General features: G+C 40.1%; 1 protein-coding gene across 2 annotated transcripts in view; it reads left to right on the top strand.

Annotated features, from left to right (window-relative positions):
- LOC108709197 (filamin A-interacting protein 1-like) overlaps positions 1 to 22,223 on the top strand; it is a 138,300-nt gene that overhangs the window by 89,466 nt on the left and 26,611 nt on the right. Inside the window, exon 1 of one of the 2 annotated variants that reach the window (XM_018248829.2) lies at positions 7,922 to 8,570. The exons of the other annotated variant lie outside the window; for it this stretch is intronic. Within the exon in view, the coding sequence (XP_018104318.1) occupies positions 8,482 to 8,570 (89 nt within the window). The 5' untranslated portion in view covers positions 7,922 to 8,481. Of the gene's footprint in view, positions 1 to 7,921; positions 8,571 to 22,223 lie in introns of those variants that run through there. 2 annotated transcript variants of the gene reach the window in all.

Genomic DNA, 22,223 nt, shown 5'->3' with positions numbered 1-22,223 from the left:
ATCGAGCGCCTATTCGCCTGGCGAATATTCGCCAATTCGACTATTCGCCAGCGTGTAAATTCGCCCGAATTGCCTATTCGATTCTATTCGATTCTATTCCCCAGTCGAATTTCAAGGGATTTAACCCCTCGAAATTCGACCCTTGATGAATTTGCCCCTTAAAGTCTTGGGGCAACAAACACAAATAGAGTACTGATAAAATTAAAAAAAATATATTCAACACCATAAATTTATCCTTAAATTTACCATAAATGTATCCTTAATCCTAAAATTGTATTACATTAGCATGCTAAAATACCTCTAGACTAAGGTAAAGATTCAACATTTTGGAGTTAAACATGGATACAAAAATACACGTAGCTGCAACTTTCGTTCGCAAGATGAGGGTAATTGCACACGTAGGGGCCTATTTAACATGCTGTGTAAAACATTGGAGAAAAACAGCAGCGGTGATGTTGCCCATAGCAACCAATAGGCAATTAGATTCCAACAGTCACATACAAGTAAAAAACAAAAGCAAAGTTCTCATTGGTTGCTGTGGGTAACCATTTCTCCAATTTCTCAAAGCATCACACATACCATAGTCCACTGGAGCCTAACGGTGAGTGTGACTGGGGAAAAAAGCGCCATCAGTTTTGCAGCATTTGGCTAAATCTGAGCAGATACTATAGACCTGTACTGTTGAGAATTCATCCTGCTGTTTCTGTCAGCAGTCATGTAATCAACAAACGCTAGCGATGAGTTCCATTGGTCTAATCTGTTCTTTCAATTTTGAGTCTTAAGGTGGCCATAGACACAAAGATCCTATCGTACGAATCGATGATTCGTACGATTTTCGGACCATGTGTGGAGAGTCCAGATATTTTTCGCCCGGGGAGATCGGTCGTTTGGTCGATCGGACAGGTTTGATTTTGTCCCGACCGATTCCACTGGAGCTCTCATCGTAATCTGATAGTTTGGCCATAGGGTCGAACGTTCAGATTACCCCCGATATAGTCATGCCCGTTAGTGGCATATCGGGGAAAGATCGGCTCATTTGGCAGATCTTTTCATCTATGGCCACCTTAACTATTGTTTTTCTTATAAAACCTTTGTATTTACTTTCATGGAGTCTTCTCTTGACTGTAGACTTTGACAATGATAGGCCTGCCTCCTTCAGAATATTCTTGACTTGGTCAGATGTCGTGAAGGGGTGCCACTGATTTACATTATCTTTTAAAATTACATCTTTATTGAAGAATTCCACAGATCTCCTTTGGTGAGTGGTGGGTGCATCCTATCATTTATTCCCCCGAAGCTCAGTAGGATGAGATCAGCCAATCATTCATATAGTGAAAGATACTGCAGTTCCCTGTCAAGTCCAGTAAGCTGCCTTGCCCCAAAAGATAGGGACTGACTGCCCCCAGTGCGCCCCGTCCGCGCCGCCGAGACGGGAGGGCCCGTGGGAGCCGCCAGGGGTCCGCGGCGATGTCGGTGGCCCACCCGACCCGTCTTGAAACACGGACCAAGGAGTCTAACGCGCGCGCGAGTCGGAGGGACTCTGCGCGAAACCCTGTGGCGCAATGAAGGTGAGGGCCGGGGCGCCCCGGCTGAGGTGGGATCCCGCCGCCCCTTTCTCTAGTACTCCATGGCAATACTTGCTTTTTACTGTATGGCTCTTTCATTTGTAGGAATTTGTCCATTTCCAGTGTAACTAGTATACGTCTATGACTAAGTCTTCCAGTTAAATACAAATTCTATTTTGGTTTTTCCTTCAAATGACGTTAGCTTGTCTGTGGCTTTGGCTAGATGTTACTATATTTTGATATTATAGCTCAGTACAGAGGATGATGGGAAGAATAATTTAGTAGAAACTGCAGAGACTCAGGTGGCATTCTTACTGCAAAGAAAAAGTACTTCAAACCCCTAAACATTTTAATACGCATGAGTAGAGTAGACTTTTTTCAATGACGTTTTCCCTCAAGACACTACTTAAAAGAGAAGGCACCCCCTAAAGTTAAAAGCCCACATCTAATGTGCTCCGTTTGTGTAGCTTTGGATTTCTTCATGAAGTGACTGCCGACGCTTGAGCTTTTGTCGCATACGCAGTTGGAGCCAGTCTGTAGCAGTGGCCGGAAAGCTCTGTAAATTACCAAAGGAAAGAAGAAGATCAGAAGAAATCTGAAGCTACCAAAGATGGCGCCCGTTAACTCCGCTGCACAAATCTGAATATATAGGTCCTTGTTGCTGACCTGGAAACATTTTTTTTTTAGAAAAATAGTAGAAAACTATGCGGGGAGGAAGCAAGGTAGGGGGGCAGTGGACGGTGGCAGATTGGAGCTTTTAACTTTAAGGGGTTTCCGTCTCCTATAAGTGGTCTCCTTGAAAAAAGCTATAGCATATAAGCTCAGATGTCTCAACCTAACCCTTCTGTTACACTGTGTAACACCCCTCCCCCCATTTTAATGGGCACCTGTTGCAAATCTAAAGTCAAGTTCTTTGTAGCTTACAGACCAGTTAGATTTATGGCACATGTACCTTTTCATGATATTCAAAGTGTAATTTCATAGGAAAAACTTTGAGACAAAATACATGGAATTGTCTATGAAATGTCTATGGCAGTCCCCTTGGTTATGGCACAAACATGGGATCAAAGCCTGACAGCAGGCAATGTGAGACCCCCTACATCTGACACAATCGGTAGCTCTCATAGACAATTCCAAGAATTTTGAGACAAAATCCCACGTCTCATTAACCAAAGTTATCAATGCCACATGGTGCATGGACTGCTTGAATTCATGTTGCAAAGGCTGTAATATCCAGGGAGCTTGTCCGCTATGAATTCTGAAGGTGGCCATACACGGGCCGATGAAAACTGCCGACAGACCGAGTCGGCAGCTTATTGGCCCGTGTATGGGGGCCCCCGACGGGCTTCCCCGATCGAGATCTGGCCGAAAGTCGACCAGATCTTAATCGGATGGCGGCCGCATATGTTCGTTGATGCGGTCCCGCGATCCGACCGCCCGTTCCCATTCATTAGGATCCGATCGTTGGGCCCTAGGGACCACAATCGGATCAACCCGATATTGCCCACCTCAAGGTGGGCATATCGGAGAGAGATCCGCTGGTTTGGCAACATCGCCAAAAGAGTGGGTCTCGCCGGGTATGGCCACCTTTATGGATTTATGGGAATTTAGACTAAAGGGGAAGTTCAATGTTAATGTAAACAATCCAGCTTTAAATAGGTATTTAATGCCAAATTTGAGCCTTTTTTTGGAGTAAAAATAAACGCACGGCTTCATAAATGGCCTCTTAGTCACCAAACTTTACTAACATAAATTTGGTAAGTGATTTATTTGGTGAGGGTTGTGTTTCAAAGTATTATCTGTCTTTAAACAGATAGTTAAGTATGAGGATTGTGCTTACTGTGATCCATAGATAACAAAGGTTACACTATGACCCCCTAGGTCAGTTGTACTAGTAGTCTATGGAGAATTTCTCCAGCAAGCAATATAAGCAGCGCGTAGCAATCTGTTTAACTATCAGCCCTCTATAAACAGAAATAAACACTTTCCTATTTTGTATACTATTTTTTTCAGCAGTGCCCCTCTAATTTGCAATTCTTGGCCAGAGAGTGCTCTTTCCAAAATAATTTTCTATTTCACAACCCTAAAAAATAATAATAATAATATATATATATATGACTTTGAGAAAGGCCTCGGAGGAGGCCGAAACGTCAGTCTCGTATGTAACAATAACATTTTTTACATTTTTACTTAAGACCTGAGAGTGCGGATCTTCCTTGCTGAATATGTATTGATATCATTGATACTGCACCCAGGCACCTTGGACTACTTTTCGAGAGTGCTGGCTACCTCGTGAACTGTATATATATATATATATATATATATATATATATATATATATATATATATATATATATTTATTTAAAAAAAAATTTTAAGGGCACCTATCACCCACCCCACCCCATGCATAGGATTGTATCCCCATTGAGGAGGATAAACATCAGCACCCTTGCATGCAAATACCATAATGTTGCAATCACCTCTTGCAGTGCCACAATCACTTTCCACATCTGAATAGCAGGCGGAGATCTAGTGTAAGGGATTATTTATAATGCTGGTATACACAAGAATTTCTCAGTTTATGTCAAGGAGAAATACAAGCAGGTGTTTGGGTTTTGACTTTTGCTTCCAACACAGTTACAAAAATGCCTTGACAAAGTGCAGGGACCCTTGGTTCCATTTAATTGTACAGTATCATAATAATGTCGGCAGATCTGCTCAGCAATCCATACACAAATGTTAAATATTAACGGAAGGTTTGTTTTCCATGCTACACAAGGCATTCCAGGAGGGAGTGTGGGGGAAGTACGTAAACCTATGATATGATTGCTGATGTAATGTTTATCTTCCTGCAGAGTAGAAATTCAGTGAACAGAAATGAAAAATGATGTAGCCTTTCCCACATCACCCTATGTAACAGTGCAACCTATGCCTCTCCTGCAACTGCCAGTTTCAACCTGCCAGTTCACTGTTGGAAGATGGGAAGATGCTGGGAGATTTAAGGTGGCCATAGACGTAGAGATTCGCTCGTTTGGCAACATCTCCCTGATATGCCCACATTGAAGTGGGCGATATTGGGCTGATCCGATCATGGGCCCTAGGGCCCAACAATCGGATCATAATGGATTCGATAAGGAGCGGTCGGCCATCATAACCCAATTACCCACCAATGGCTGTTTGCAATTTTAAGTCACCCACTTACCAGCATGTGAAAGTTAATGGTTAATAGCCGTTTCTCCCAAAAGGACCCCAGCAATCAAATGCCCTGTGCATCAAGGGCAAACACAGAATTTCATCTATTGACATTTGTTTCTAGCCAATAAGATTAACATAGAATTGACGGGTTCCAATAAGCCTGCAGCAGCTATATTTGCATTGCAAATACCAGGTAATACAAATGACTTAAGTGCAGATAAACAGAGGTCGATGGCCATTCCTAGCTCTCTACACACCTCTCCACCCACTTTGGATTGTAAGCTCCACCGAGCAGGGACTTCCTTTCTACTGTGTCACTTGGTACTTCATCTCTCCATATTTATACTTATTTATTATAATATTTGTCTTCTCTGTGTGTGTGGGTATTAGGGATGCACCGAATCCACTATTTCGGATTGGGCCGAACCCCTGAATCCTTTTGAAAGATTCGGCCGAATACCGAGCCGAATCCTAATTTGCATATGCAAATTATGAGTGGGAAGGTGAAATTTTTTTTTACTTCATTGTATTGTGACAAAAAGTCACGTGATTTTCCCTCCCTGCCCCTAATTTGCATATGCAAATTAGGTTTCTGTTTGCCGGGCTGAAAAAGGCCGAATCCTGGCCGAATTCCGGAACCAAATCCTGGATTCAGTGCATCCCTGGTGGGTATGGTGCTGTGTACCATAGTAGTGCTTTATAAAGTTACACTTACATACACGCCTATGGGCTAAGTCTCATAATACTTTTTTTCTGCCTGTTTAAATACTCCGGCTGAGAAAGTGCCACAGATTTGAAACTGAAAATACACTGCAGTATATTTTCAGGCCCAAATCCGACCTGTGTGAGCACTGACAGGCAGAAGCAATTACTAAAGATAATCGGGCCAGACTGGTGTAAAATGCAACGTGTCACAGCCTTTTTCAGTATGTATTACAAAATAAATAAAACCTAATACAGGTATGGGATCCTTTATCCAGAAAACAGTTATAAAAAAAGCTCCAAATTACAGAATGGACATCTTCTATAGACTCCAATTTATCCAAATAATCCAAATTTTTAAAAATGATTTCCTTTTTCTCTGTAATAATAAAACTGTAGCTTGTACTTTATCCCAACTAAGATATAATTAATCCTTATTGGAAGCAAAACCAGCCTATTGGGTTTATTTAATGTTTATATGATTTTCTAGTAGACTTAAAGGAGAAATAAACTGTAAAAATGAATGGGGCTAAAATGCCATATTTAATATAGTGCACTTATTGCACGAGGCTAAAGTTTGAGCTTGTCAATAGCAGCAATGATCCAGGACTTCAAACTTGTCACAGGGGGTCACCATCTTGGAAAGTGTCTGTGACACTCACATGCTCAGTGGGCTCTGATTGGCTGTTGAGAAGCTAAGCTTAGGGCTCGTCACTAATTATCCAGCAGAAAATGAGCTTCCCTGGCTGTAATATAAGCTGATGCTACAGGTTTGCTGATTATTCAATTCTGATGCTAATTGCACTGGTTTCTGTGCTGCCATGTAGTAATTATGTGTATTAATTACTAATCAGCCTTATATTGTGACATTTCTATTCTATGTGTACTGTATATTGTGAGTGGGTCCCTAAGCTCAGTAAGTGACAGCAGCACAGAGCATGTGCAGTGAATCAGCAGAAAAGAAGATGGGGAGCTACTGGGGCATCTTTGGAGACACAGATCTTTACTGCTAAAGGGCTGTGGTTGCCTTGGGCTGGTACAGAAGCACAAAACATAATGTACAAATTTCTATCTACTTCTTTATTTGAGCTTTAGTTCTCCTTTAAGATATTAAGGTATGAAGATCTAAATTACGGAAAGATCTGTTATCTGGAAAACCCCGGGTCCTGAAGCTGTAGAGTCTTTTCTTAATACCCTTTAGTAAAGCCCCTAAGTGTAAAAACCTCAAGAACATACCAAGTTCAGCATATGCTTAAAGGAGAACCAAACCCCCAAACTAATGAAAACCCCTACCCCCCATAGTCCCCCCTCCCTGTTCCCCTTCCCCAAAAGGACAACTGTTAATAACTGTAAATGCCCCTAAGTCTTAAATTACCCTCGATGCAGAGTCAGTGAAGCAGATGGTGGCCGGAAGCCACGGAAATTGCCGAAGGGACCTGAAGATTATCGAAGCACCCGAACATGACGCTTCGATAATCTTCGGGTCCCTTCAGCAATTTCCGTGGCTGTCTGCGCATGCGCAGTTGTTCGGGACTGGACTATTGCTACAACTGTGCAGGCACCGATACGACACTCACTTACTGAAGACTCCCAAAGCGGTGAAGATGGTACCCGTTAGTTCCGCTGCGCTGACTCTGCACCGAGGGATGATTAATGACATTTACAGTTATTAACACTTGTGCAGGGGGGAACGGGAGGGGGGGAGACTATGGAGGGCAGGTATTTTCAGTAGTTTGTGGGGTTGGTTCTCCTTTAATACTATTAACACCAGTGCAGGAGAGATCAGGGAGGGGGACTATGGAGGGCTGGGGTTTTCATTAATTTGGGAGTTTGGTTCTCCTTTAATACTATTAACACCCGTGCAGGGGGGAACAGGAAGGGAGACTATGGAGGGAAGGGGTTTTCATTAGTTTGGGGGTTTGTTTCTCCTTTAATACTCCTGGAGCTAACAAATTATAAACTACACACATTTTTTGCAAATGATGCAGAACTTTACAACAAACATGTTATGAGCTATGGGGTACTAGAGCTGAAAACCAAGAAAACTACCTTCCTAACGCCTAAAACAAAAGAGAAGCAAGCCCTTAAAAGCACCTCCCTGCAGCTTTTAATATTTGGTATGGTCCATAAACCAGAGAAGCAACATGGAAGAAACCACCCTTCCAAATGATGTTTGAAAGCAAATCTCTTCTTTGCATCGAGACAGAACATTTTGCAGCGTTTGCTCTTTTAGGAAAAAGTCGGGGGGGGGGAGTCAATTTTTGTGCTGAACCAAAAAACAAAATGAGACTCATCTGGCCTTCACATCATCATCACTTGAAAGATTGTTTGCTAGTTACATCATCAGGAAACAGAATCCCCTGGAGAGAAACCCCCCCCCCCTTCCATCGAAAAAAGAAAAGTCACAGCTTTTCAACTCGTGTCCATGTGAGAAGCGGAACAGAAATCTTCAGCTGCACGAAACAGAACTAAAAACTAACCGTCCCGGAGGTGGACATTAAAAATAATAAAAAAAAAAGATCTCAAAAAGATTTTACATTCTTTAAAGAACTTTTTATCCCCATCATGCGAAACGACTTAAATTTGGAAAGTTCTTAATTCTCAATGGATATTTTTTGTTCTTTTATCAATAACAAGCAGGGGGTAGTTGGTGTAACTCAAGCCTTCCGTGCAGTCTTCTTCTTCCTCTTCTTTTTATTAACATGTATTTATATAGCGCCAACATATTGCGTAGTACTGTCTTCTTCTTCTTCCTCTTCTTCTTCTTCTTTTCTTCTTCTTTTCTTCTTCTGCCCAGAATGGTGTCGACAAATGAAATATTTCACAGTGTTGGACTTCAGCTGGAGCCAGAATGCATCAATAAAACGTACAACAGTCCCGGCTATCATTAAAGTGCACCAGTCAGACCCCAGCGTGTCTGTGCAACACAACTCCATATATGGCAGTGCAATGACGTAATGCTCAGTAGGCTTGGGACAAGCATTGAGGCTATCATTCATTGTTAGCTCTTTCTGCTGGAATGCTCACATCTCTCATGCCTGGGAGAACTCAGCCTCTCCTACAATACAGCCCCTGCTGCACAGGAGATCACAAGCTGCTCCCCTTAAGGTAAGTGCCCAGGCACCGAGGGAAGCAGGAGTCACCGCTTAGGAAAACATATAAAAACTGTTCTTTCCTCTTTTTCTATTTATTTATTTTTGCAGGCTACTGAATTTTTTTTACTGGCAGAAATAAAACTTGCAAGTATCCAGTGGGCGAGAACTGCAGTTCCCAACATGGACCAACACCACAAGCTGGTGGAGCATGCTGGGAACTGTAGTTCACATACGCTGTGCCTAACTGGGATCTACCAGTAGACCTTTAGCTGGTGATGAGTACATCTCAAGACACTGCTAACAAACAGCTTGTCTAAATCATCCTCCTGTTTCATGCTTTTCATTCAAATATTTATTATTATTATTATTATTATTATTATTAATATTAAAGGGGTTGTTTACCTTTGAGATTACTTCTAGTATGTCGTAGAGACTGATATTCTGAGACAATTTGCAATTGGTTTTCATTTTTTATTATTCATGGTTTTTGAGTTATTTAGTTCTTTATTCAGCAGCTCTCCAGTTTGCAAGTTCAGCCATCTGGTTGCTATGGTCCAAATTCCCCTAGAAACCATGCATTGATTTGAATAAGAGACTGGAATATGAAAAGGAGAGGCCTGAATAGAAAGATGAGGAATAAAAAGTAGCAATAACAATACATTTGTAGCCTTACAGAGCATTTGTTTTTAGATGGGGCCAGTGACCCCCATTTTAAAGCTGGAAAGAGTCAGAAGAAGGGGAAAATAATTCAGAAACTATAAAAAAAAAATAATGAAGGCCAATTGAAAAGTTGCTTAGAATTACCCATTCTATAACATACTAAAAGTTAACTTTAAGGTGAACCTCACATTCCCAACATGGACCAACACTACAAGCTGGTGGAGCATGCTGGGAACTGTAGTTCACATACGCTGTACATCAGGGGTGCCCAAAAGGTAGACCGGGATCTACCAGTAGACCTTTAGCTGGGGATCAGTAGATCTCAAGACACTGTCAACAAACAGATTGACTAAATTGCCCTCCTGTTTCATTCAAATATTTATTATTATTATTATTGAAGGGGTTGTTTACCTCTGAGATTACTTCTAGTATGCCGTAGAGAGTGATATTCTGAGACAATTTGCAATTGGTTTTCATTTTTTATTATTTGTGGTTTTTGAGTTATTTAGCTTTTTATTCAGCAGCTCTCCAGTTTGTAATGTCAGCCAGCTAGTTGCTAGGGTTCAAATTACCCTAGCAACCATCCATTGATTTGATTGGGAATATGAAATATTTTCAGGGGGGGGTCTGAACAGAAAGAAGAGTAATAAAAAGTAGCAATAACAATACATTTGTAGCCTTACAGAACATTTTTTTTTAGATGGGGTCAGTGACCCCCATTTCAAAGCTGGAAAGAGTCAGAAGAAGGGGCAAATAATTTAGAAACTATAAAAAATAAATAACGAAGACCAATTGAAAAGTTGCTAAGAATTGGCCATTCTATAACATACTAAAAGTTAACTTAAAGGTAAACCGCCCCTTTACGGTTACAGTTGTTTTTTAAATATAACAATATACATTTCCTCACAAATTAATATTTAAAGGGCGGTTCACCTTTAAGTTAACTTTTAGTATGTTATAGAATGGCCAATTCGAAGCAACTTTTCAATTGGTCTTCGTTATTTATTTTTCATAGTTTATTCATTATTTGCCTTCTTCTCCTGACTTTTTCTAGCTTTCAAAAGGGGGTCACTGACCCCCTCTAAAAACAAATCCTCTCTAAAGCTACACATTTCTTGTTATTGCTACTTTCTATTAGTCATCTCTCTGTTCCGAGCCTCCCCTATCAATAGTCCATATTCTCATACAAATCAATGCATGGTTGCTAGGGTAATTTGGACCCTAGCAACCAGATTGCTGACACAGCAAAATGAAGAGCTGCTGAATAAAAAGCTAAATAACTCAAAAACCACAAATAATAAAAAATGAAAACCAATTGCAAATTAGCTCCGAATATTGATCCCTACATCATACTTACAGTTAACTCAACCCCTTTAAACCTTAGCATCTGCGGGAGGGAGAGAATAGGCGACTACTCCGAGGACGCAGAGGAAATAAGGCTTTTCCGAAAGTCCCTGTGAACTTGACATAAAGCACATGGAAATCGCCTGGAAAGAAATATGTAATTTAAAAACCTTTTCTTAGCGCTAAATACATGCTGGGACTACAGAGAGTCTTTTATTCGGCACAAATTAAAGTTTCGCAAGAATACAAAGAAAGTTCTGTGGGTGCAAGTGGCATAGGATAAAAATGTAAGAAAAAAAAACAGGGAATGTGATTATTTTACAGCAGACGATGGAAATATTGCAAATAAACCTCCGCTTGGCATAAAGGCAAAATGATGATCGACTGTAAAGAAAATAGATAGAGTAGAGGACACAGGCACATTACACAGCCCTGGGCTCTCGGAGTGACAGTAACAATGAAACATTTAAAGTCTTTTAAGTAATGACCATGTAATGCCCTGTTGTGTTGCACTGATACAACTGCTGTGTTTGCTTCAGAAACTCTATAATTGTTTAGATAAACAAGCTGCTGTGTAGCCATGGGGGCAGCCATTGAAAGCTGAAAAGGGACAAAAGGCACAGGATACACAGCAGATAACAGATAAGCTCTGTAGTATACAATGGGATTCTTCATAACTTATCTGTTATCTACTTTTTTATCCTGTGCTTGAATGGCTGCCCCCATGGCTACACAGCAGCTTGTTTATATAAACTATAGTAGTACTTATCTGTTATCTACTGTGTATCCTGTGCTTGAATGGCTGCCCCCATGGCTACACATCAGCTTGTTTATATAAACTATAGTAGTACTTATCTGTTATCTACTGTGTATCCTGTGCTTGAATGGCTGCCCCCATGGCTACACAGCAGCTTGTTTATATAAACTATAGTAGTACTTATCTGTTATCTACTGTGTATCCTGTGCTTGAATGGCTGCCCCCCATGGCTACACAGCAGCTTGTTATATAAACTATAGTAGTACTTATCTGTTATCTACTGTGTATCCTGTGCTTGAATGGCTGCCCCCATGGGCTACACAGCAGCTTGTTTATATAAACTATAGTAGTACTTATCTGTTATCTACTGTGTATCCTGTGCTTGAATGGCTGCCCCCATGGCTACACAGCAAGCTTGTTTATATAAACTATAGTAGTTACTTATCTGTTATGTACTGTGTATCCTGTGCTGAATGGCTGCCCCCATGGCTACACAGCAGCTTGTTTATATAAACTATAGTAGTACTTATCTGTTATCTACTGTGTATCCTGTGCTTGAATGGCTGCCCCCATGGCTACACAGCAGCTTGTTTATATAAACTATAGTAGTACTTATCTGTTATCTACTGTGTATCCTGTGCTTGAATGGCTGCCCCCATGGCTACACAGCAGCTTGTTTATATAAACTATAGTAGTACTTATCTGTTATCTACTGTGTATCCTGTGCTTGAATGGCTGCCCCCATGGCTACACAGCAGCTTGTTTATATAAACTATAGTTGTGTTTCTAATGCAAACAAACCTGTTTTACCAGTGCAGAGCAGAAGTATTTTATATTGTCATTCCTTTAAGACACTTTCAGTTTTTGGTGTTACAGTTTAAATCTGTAAATGTGCAGCAGGTTTCAGGCTGGTGGAAAGGGGAAGTTAAGATAACATTCATTTTGTCGTATTCGTTTCCATTGCTAAAATATTATTAAAGGACCAGTAACACACACAATTAAAATGATGCACTTGATAAGTAAAATAAAAGATTTCCTGCCAAACAGAAACAATAAAGCAATATAAACGGATTGCTAGTTAAAGCAGGTATAAGCATTTCAGCCCTGAATATGAATTTTTTAGAAGTGTCTCTGATTTGGCAGACAATCTTGTTATTTATCCTAGTTGTTACTTTTTTAATTGCAGTGTGTTTGCCGTCATCTCACATATCCTTATTCATCTTTCAGCTACCCATTCATTCAAGGTCAACTAGCTTTTGTATAAAACATATGAACAGTTTTGTAGGGATCATTCTGCAACATTATAATATAATTATCTCTAAATAAACATGCCCTGCTTTCTAGATACCATACAGAATTTTCTATGGGAGTTGCATTCCTGAGATTCGGGTCCTTCTCGGGGGTTTAAAGGAGAAGTAAACTGTAAAAATCAATATGGCTAAAATTACCATATTTTATATAGTGAACTTATTGCACGAGGCTAAAGTTTCAGCTTGTCAATAGCAGCAATGATCCAGGACTTCAAACTTGTCACAGGGGGTCACCATCTTGGAAAGTGTCTGTGACACTCACATGCTCAGTGGGCTCTGATTGGCTGTTGAGAAGCTAAGCTTAGGGCTCGTCACTAATTATCCAGCAGAAAATGAGCTTCCCTGGCTGTAATATAAGCTGATGCTACAGGTTTGCTGATTATTCAATTCTGATGCTAATTGCACTGGTTTCTGTGCTGCCATGTAGTAATTATGTGTATTAATTACTAATCAGCCTTATATTGTGACATTTCTATTCTATGTGTACTGTATATTGTGAGTGGGTCCCTAAGCTCAGTAAGTGACAGCAGCACAGAGCATGTGCAGTGAATCAGCAGAAAAGAAGATGGGGAGCTACTGGGGCATCTTTGGAGACACAGATCTTTACTGCTAAAGGGCTGTGGTTGCCTTGGGCTGGTACAGAAGCACAAAACATCATGTCCAACATTTCTAGTCAACACGTTTTCCTGTGAATGTTACAATATCCTCTTCTATATTGCAACATGCATTTCACCGTTCCCTTGCAATTAGTCATTTAATGATGTTAAATCTATCATTACAAGATGGAAGTATGATATTCCAGGTAGAGTCCTGCAGCGGGTCGGGTACCCGTGGGTACCCGCGGGTTACCCGCAAAAACATGCAGTACCATGCGGGTTTTTCGTTGAAGTTCAAGGTGCGGGTATACCCGCGGGTTGGCGGTTCTGCGGGTTTGCGGGTTGCGGGTCGGGCTGCGGATCTTCTCAATATAAATATTTGCTCCTTTTTTCTGGTCACGCCCACTTCCGATGATGTCATTTCCGGTACACAATGACAGCACTTCCGGTTTTACTCCCTTTTTTCTGATCATATCTACTTCCGATGATGTCACTTCCGGTTTATAATGACAGCACTTCCTGATTCTTGATGGTCAGCGGGTCGCGGGTCCGGGTTGCAGAGAAGGTACTTGCGGGTCGGGTTGCGGGTCCAATCGGGTAAGAATGCGGGTTGCGGGTGCGGGTTGCGGATTGCAGGTTGCGGGTACGGGTCGGGTTCGGGTCCCAAAAAATGGACCCGCACAGGACTCTAATTCCAGGGACATACTTAAAGGACAAGGAAAGTTAAACTAAAGAAGTAGCTAGAAATGTTGTACATTATGTTTCTTCTAAAAATCATTCAAACATTAAATAAAGCCAATAGGCTGGTTTTGCTTCCAATAAGGATTAATTATATCTTAGTTGGGATCAAGTACAAGCGACTGTTTTATTATTACACAGAAAATGGAAATGGTTTTTAAAAATTTGAATTCTTTGATTATAATGTAGTCTATGGAAGGTGGCCTTCCCGTAATTCAGAGCTTTCTAGAGAATGGGACAAGAGATCCCAATGAGACAGTGGAGTCGGAGGCTAGAGGGACACAGAGCAAGGCCACATCTTGGGCAGTTACATGTGAAGAACTGAGGAAATGTTCCCTTGATGGAGGAGGAAAAGAGAGAAGCAGCTGAGGATTTACAGATAAACTACAGCACATTTTTACATAAACGTCTGGAATTTAGGGGAGGAGGGCGAAGAAGCCATTCCTGACATGACATCCATGTAAAAATATACTAAAATAACACTAATGGAAAGATATCACTTGCCTTGATTTAAAAGAAAGTGGCAAATACAAAATCAGGTTAAATAACTGAATAAAAACCTTACACCAAAAAAAAAAGAAGAAAGGTCTGATTGTTACTTTAAGAAGCACGTGTAGCAGAAAGAATCTAATATCAACTCTTAAAGTCATACCAGCTGTACTTCAGATGCTCTGGCAAGTGCTTTTGTTAAAGGGATCCTGTCATTGGAAAACATGTTTTTTTCAAAACACATCAGTTAATAGTGCTGCTCCAGCAGAATTCTGCACTGAAATCTATTTCTCAAAGGAGCAAACAGATTTTTTTATATTCAATTTTGAAATCTGACATGGGGCTAGACATTTTGTCAATTTCCCAGCTGCCCCCAGTCATGTGACTTGTGCCTGCACTTTAGGAGAGAAATGCTTTTTGGCAGGCTGCTGTTTTTCCTTCTCAATGTAACTGAATGTGTCTTAGTGGGACATGGGTTTTTACTATTGAGTGTTGTTCTTAGATCTACCAGGCAGCTGTTATCTTGTGTTAGGGAGCTGCTATCTGGTTACCTTCCCATTGTTCTTTTGTTTGGCTGCTGGGGGGGAAGGGAGGGGGTGACATCACTCCAACTTGCAGTACAGCAGTAAAGAGTGATTGACGTTTATCAGAGCACAAGTCACATGACTTAGGGCAGCTGGGAAATTGACAATATGTCTAGCCCCATGTCAGATTTCAAAATTGAATATAAAAAAATCTGTTTGCTTTTTTGAGAAATGGATTTCAGTGCAGAATTCTGCTGGAGCAGCACTATTAACTGATTCATTTTGAGAAAAATTTTTTTTCCCATGACAGTATCCCTTTAAGGAAAACGTGCTAATTTGTACAGCTACAATTCCAACATACGGTGGTCTGAGGCTGAAGAGAATCAGCTGGAGATGGGTTTTTTTTTTTATAAAGTTACAAACATTCCATATGAAATACTTGGAGAAAAAACAAGCTGCCTCCTTATATTTGGAGCAGTGAAGCGATGTAACAAAAACTTTTTAATGTTTAATTATGATGTCATAAATGATATGCCGGTATTGCGTCCGTTATCTGGAAGCCCTTTATCCAGAAAGCTCTGAATTACAGAAGGTGATCTCACTTAGGGGTAGATTTACTAAAGGGCAAACTGACTAACGCTGGCGACGGATCGGCAGCATTACTGCTTTTAGGCACTTCGCCGATTTACTACACTAGCGAAAGAGACAGACGCTAGCGCTCATTCGCACTCTATCGCCAGGCAAATTTTCTTTTTGGCGAATGGACGTAACTCCGCTAATTCACTAAGATGCGGATTTTACTGAACGTTACCTCTTTCGCCAGACTTGCCTTCACCAGCTCAGACCAGGTGAAGTGCATTGGATTGTATAGATCTTCCTCAATCTTCTGTTACTTACATCATATTTTTAGTGGAAAAAGTTTCTAAGTCCCAAAAAACACTGGCGTCTCTTTCTTTTTTCAGAGAGATAGCCTGTAAAAGTCCTTACATTTTTTTGGGTAACCGGGTTCCCCCTACATTTTCTAACATATGGAACATAAACTATACAGTGGGCTCATGTGTAGGGCATTATAACTAGTAGGGATGCAACGAATCCAGGATTCGGTTCGGGATTCCGCCTTTTTCAGCAGGATTCAGATTCGGCCGAATCCTTCTGCCTGGCCGAACCGAATCCTAATTTGCATATGCAAATTAGAGATGGGGAGGGAAATTGTGTGACTTTTTGTCACAAAACATGGAAGTAAAAAATGTTTTCCCCTTTCCACCCCTAATTTGCATATGCAAATTAGGGTTCAGATTCGGTTCGGTATTCGGCCGAATCTTTCGCAAAGGATTCGGGGGTTCGGCTGAATCCAAAATAGTGGATTCGGTGCATCCCTAATAACTAGGGATGTACCAAATCCAGGATTCGATTCAGGATTCGGCCAGGATTCAGTCTTTTTCAGCAGGATTCGGATTCGGCCAAATCCTTGTGTCTGGCCGAACCGAATCCTAATTTGCATATGTAAATTAGGGACGGGGAGGGAAATCACATGACTTTTCATCACAAAACAAGAACGTGAAAAAAATGTTCACACTTTTTAGGATTAGGATTTTAGAAATTAGGATTATGTTCGGTATTCGGCTGAATCTTTTACAAAGGATTCAGGGATTCGGCAGAAACCCAAATAGTGTATTCGGTGCATCCCTAATTATCACAATTCTATTGTCTTTATTAAGGTTCCCTGGACTTGTGTAATGTAATGTATTTGCTGCAACATATCCGTCCATTCAACTTAATATATAATTTCCCGACGTATGCAAATTAGCCTGAGCGAAGACCTCTAACAAAGTTGCGGTAGGTATAATTGAACGCTAGCGCATCTTCGCTTTGATTTGCTCGCATTGCCGTAGTAACACTAGCGAAAATTTGCCAGCGTTCTGTGCCCTGGACGCAACTTTGCAGTTTAGTAGATTAGCGATGTCTGAGCGAATTTTCGCCTGCCAAGTGTTGATATGGCTGTGAAGCCGTCGCTGGCGAATTTTCGCCGCATAGTAAATTTACCCCCTAAATCAAATAAATCAAGATTTTAAAAATGATTTCCTTTTTCTCTGTATTAATGAAACAGTCGCTTGCAGTTATTTCAAACTAAGATAAAATTCATCTTTAATGGTGTCCAAACTATCCTATTGGGTTTGATTCATATTTAAATGATTTTGTAGGAGATTAAGGGGCAGATTTATTAAGGGTCGAAATGTAAATTTGAATTCAAATTTTCGAGTTGGATTTGTGGTCAAAACCCAAAAATTCGAGTTCGGAACAATCCAAACTTGAGATCGAATTTGAGATTTATCATACCTTGACCCTGGGAACAATTGGAATTTGACTATTCGCCAAATAAAAGCGGCCGAGTTCACGTAGAATTCAATGGCAGAGGTCCAGTGACCCATTTAAAGATATTAATAGCCTTCCTGACATTCGAGTTTTTTTCATTCGAGAAAAAACTCCATTTGAGTTTAGTCAAATTCGTTCGAGTTTTAGAAGTTCAAGTTTTCCTTAAATAACCTTGCATTCGAGTTGCGAGTATATTCAAATTTATTACAGTAAAAAAATGAATTCATATAAATTCGAAATTCAACCTTTGATAAATCTGCCCATTAATGAATCCAGAAAACCCCAGGTCCCATGGTTGCATACCTCCCAACTTTCCCATTTTTAGAGGGACAGTCCCTCTTTTGACAGCTCAACCCGTAGTCCCTCATTTGTACTGGAAAGCCCAGACTTTCTCTGCACTGAACACCCATAACACCCATAAAACTTAATTGGCAGAGAGCCCAGAACAGCCACAGCAGCAGATAAGATACTTTTGTAACAATTTTGAGATAAGCAAATAAGTAATTGTAACAATATAAGATAACAGGTCCCTTGGGAAAAGTTAGACTCGCAGCTTAAAGGGCAATTCACCTTGATTAGGAAAAAAAACACAGAAATAAATTCAAACTTTCATAACCTGCCAAATTTTGTAAAATGAACATGGTAATTAGGGGGTGTGGCCACAAAATGGGTGTGGCCAAAAACAATTTCGCTACATGCGGCAACTTTTTTGGACCTCTTTTTATTTACAAAATGTTGGGAGGTGTGTAGCTGTACTACATCCTAAGAAAACATGCAGGAAGGGAATGGCATTAGATGATAACGGCACAAACCCACAGTCTGATTTACTGCAGAGGGCTCCCCCAGAATACAGGGGCCCCTTAGTGATTTAATTATAAAATATATATCTATAAATATTCAGCTCACACTGTGATTTAAACTCCCCACTTAGCTGAGCCAAACCTACACCTGCATATGGCAGCTTTAGAAAATAAATAAGGGGGCTCTTGCACACAGGCCTATGCTGACTTTGTCTATCCCAGGACATATATTTCAAGGGGAACTATCCCAAAAATGAAAATTTAATATAAGCTCCATCATCCAATATATCTTATAGGGGGGCTTCCTTTCCTAGCAGGTGAATTAGAGCTCACTCAAATAACTGATTCCAGTACAAACAAAATAACTGCCTTTTGCACAAGTCCTGCATGTAGAGAGACATGGGGGTATATTTATCAAAAAGTCCTCTAGAGTCAAATTCTGTCACTCGCCATTCATTTCTATGTCATTTTAAAAAGAGTATTTATCAATGGGTGAAATTGAAAGTGCACCGTTTGATAAATAAGCCTTTCAATATCCCATAGAAATGAATGGAGAGTGGCGGAATTTCACTATAGCGGACTCTAACTTCACTCTTTGATAAATATACCCCATGATGTCTGGTGAGTTTAATAGAGTGAGCTCTAATACATCTGCTAGGCAAAAGGAGCCCCCCTATAAGATATATTGGATCTAACTGTCAATGAATATCTGACACCCAACTGCTGCATGAAGAGAGAATGAAGAGAAACAGATGCTGAGAGAGGAATAATGAATATAAACTTGATTATTTCAGATACAATCCCGAATTTTTAATGAATTATATTTATATATATATAACTTCTTATTTCATTATGATGAAGCTTATATTAAGGGGCCGATTCACTAACTTCGAGTGAAGGATTCGAAGTAAAAAAACTTGGAATTTCGAAGTATTTTTTGGGCTACTTCGACCATCGAATGGGCTACTTCGACCTTCGACTACGACTTCGAATCGAAGGATTCGAAGTAAAAATCATTCGACTATTCGACCATTCGATAGTCGAAGTACTGTCTCTTTAAAAAAAACTTCGACCCCCTAGTTCGCCATCTAAAAGCTACCGAAGTCAATGTTAGCCTATGGGGAAGGTCCTAACTTTTTTTGATCGAAGGATATTCCTTCGATCGTTTTATTTAAATCCTTCGAATCGTTCAATTCGAAGGATTTTATCGTTCGATCGAAGGAATAATCCTTCGATCGTACGATCGCACTATTTGCGCTAAATCCTTCGACTTCGATATTCGAAGTCGAAGGATTTCAATTCCCAGTCGAATATCGAGGGTTAATTAACCCTCGATATTCGACCCTTAGTGAATCAGCCCCTAAATGTTCATTTTCGCGATAGTTCCCATTTAAACTATACAGACAATAAAGGCCTTGCAACCAGGTGCATGAGGGAAGCAGGTTGGGCCCATGTTTGTACTCACTTATGGGAGACGGAAACCCATCGGTAAGGTTAGAGCTCAAGCTGAAGGAAAACCATTTGTAAAGGTTCATTTTTCACACTGACAAAAACATCGAACTGTTGAAAACGAGCAATTTTCTTTATTAGCAGCAGGGAAGGCTGTTTTTCCTGGCACACCTTGCAGACTGAACTGCCTTTTATACAGAACATGAAGTGTTCAGGGTACGAGGATTCCCCAGGCTGCTTGAAAAAGCACATTCAATTTAAAAGAAAAAAAAATCCATTGCTCTATGAAAGCAAAAAAAAAAAAAAAAAAAAAAAATTGGAGTTTGGGCAAGTTCTGGCCCTGCAGACGTTTTAGATCTACAAATTACAAGGAGCCCTGGGATTTATAGTTTTGCAGCATCTGGAGTGTTGCAGACTAGAGATCCTTCTACTTTTTCATATACGTTAGTGATATTTTTATAAATATTTTGCCCATGTGTTGACGGATTTCCCCTGCTCTAACTGGCTCATTCCAGCACGACTTTGAACAATTTCAAATTCTCTATTAACATAAAGCATGGTCAAGTAGTTGGGTTGAGGTAGCACGCTATTTATTAGCTCAAAAATGATAATAAAAATCCAATAATAAAAGTTGCCCTTTGGGCAATGGCACAAGAAAAGATGTCACTCTCGTCCTGCCCCTTTTGTGACGTCATTGGCGGATCTATAAAAGAGACCCGGAAGTCGGGCTGGGGGCGGGTGGCGACAGGTGTGGGTGTCGGGAAAAGCCCGGACCCAGTAGAAAAGCTGTAAAGCACTGTACATGTAGTCATTCCAATGAATCTGGACGGCAAGATGGTTTCAGGAGATTTGTTTCTCATGGGACGATCAATTTCCCACGTGCGACAAATTGCGACGGGTACCATTGCCCTTTAATCACTGAACACATAGGGGCAGATTTACTAAGGGTCGAAGTGAATTCGAAGTAAAAAAAATTCAAATTCAAAGCAATTTTTTGGATACTTCAGCCATCGAATAGGACACTACGACTTCGAATTTACTTCGACTTCGATTCGAAGTAAAAATCGTTCGAATAGCCGTCCATTCGATAATCGAAGCACTGTCTCTTTAAAAAAAACTTCGACTTTAATACTTCGCCGAATTAAACCTGCCGAAGTGCTAGCCTTTGGGGACCTTCTACAACATTTTTCTAAGTCTGTACACATCGAATAAAAATCCTTCGATCGATCGCTAAAATCGTTCGAACGATTTTTATTCGGCGTTTTTTAATTCGATGGTCGAATTTCGAAGTTTTTTTGTACTTCGAAACTCTACCTTTGATAAATCTGCCCCATATTATTATGATAACAAGGGCAAAGTTTGCTCCAGTCAAGAAACAGACAGCAAACAATCAGATAGATATTTGCTCTCAAACGATAGACCTTGTTTATTGCTTAATGGCTACAATACCAGAACTAGAGCAAGCCAGTTTTCTACAGGTATGTGACCTGTTATCCAGAATGCCTAGGACCTGAGACCTTTTTTTTTTTGGATAAGGGATGTTTCTGTAATTTGGATCCCCATACCTTTATTAAAGAATTTGAGTTTTTTTAACTATAAAATCTGAAACCTCAAATTTTTCAAGATTTATTATACCCCGAGGATGGAAAAAGTCAGAATCCAAAAATCTGGCATGCATGCAGGTTGCATGCAAGTCAATGGGAGAGGTCCCTATACTATTTGGAAGTTTATGTGGTCTGCGCTGGAATTAGCCCAAAAATGTCGGAATTTTGGGAATAAAATCCTAAAAATTCGGGCTTTTCGGGAAAACGCCAGAAAAAAAAAATCGAGCAATTGGTGAAAAAACTCCACTCGATTTTCTTATGTTTGTCCCCGATTAATAAATAAGGTCCAATCGTGGATTCTCGTTTGGTCTGACTTTTTATTAAAATAATCAGAAAAATTCGGATTTTGATAAATAAGGCCCTAAGTCTACTAAAACTTAATTTAGAAATGAATTGAACTCAACAGGACTGTTTTGCCTCCTATAAGGATTGATTATATCTTCATTGGGATCAAGATACTTTTTATTACAGGGAAAAAGGAAATCATTAAAAAAATTTGAATTATTAAATTAAAATGGAGTCTATGGGAGACGGCCTTCTCGTAATTTGTGGATAACAGGTTTCTGGATAACGGAAACAATACCTGTAACTGTTAAATAAGCCATTGTGTGGAAGCAACAAGAATGCTCTGCCCACAATGAGAATTGCGCTTTCACATTGTCCTGCCGCTGCTTCAACTTTCTTCCGTTATAAACAGCAGTCTAGTCTGGCTGTATGATTGGAATTTGAACTATATCGATATGAAAGTTAAAGGAGTGCAGAACAAACCACAAGGCCACGGTACATTTAAAATGAAATCTTAACATGAGCTGAACTGTCTACTTAACAGAAAGCTTGTCAGCAATAGCAAATCCTGGATGTTCATTCCCAAAGGAGAATGTTAGATTACCCGTCTTTACATTAATATATATAAATATATACTAAATACTACATACTAACTCCTATGTATGTAACTAAAACCAACAATAACAAACATCATTTTAACATTTGCTAGAATTCATTATAAAGGGACAAACAATACT

The sequence above is a fragment of the Xenopus laevis genome, chromosome 2S, assembly GCF_017654675.1.
Source record: "Xenopus laevis strain J_2021 chromosome 2S, Xenopus_laevis_v10.1, whole genome shotgun sequence".
Classification (NCBI taxonomy): Eukaryota; Metazoa; Chordata; class Amphibia; order Anura; family Pipidae; genus Xenopus; species Xenopus laevis.
Note: the sequence above shows the minus strand (reverse complement) of the source record. Positions and strands in the feature narration are given on the sequence as shown.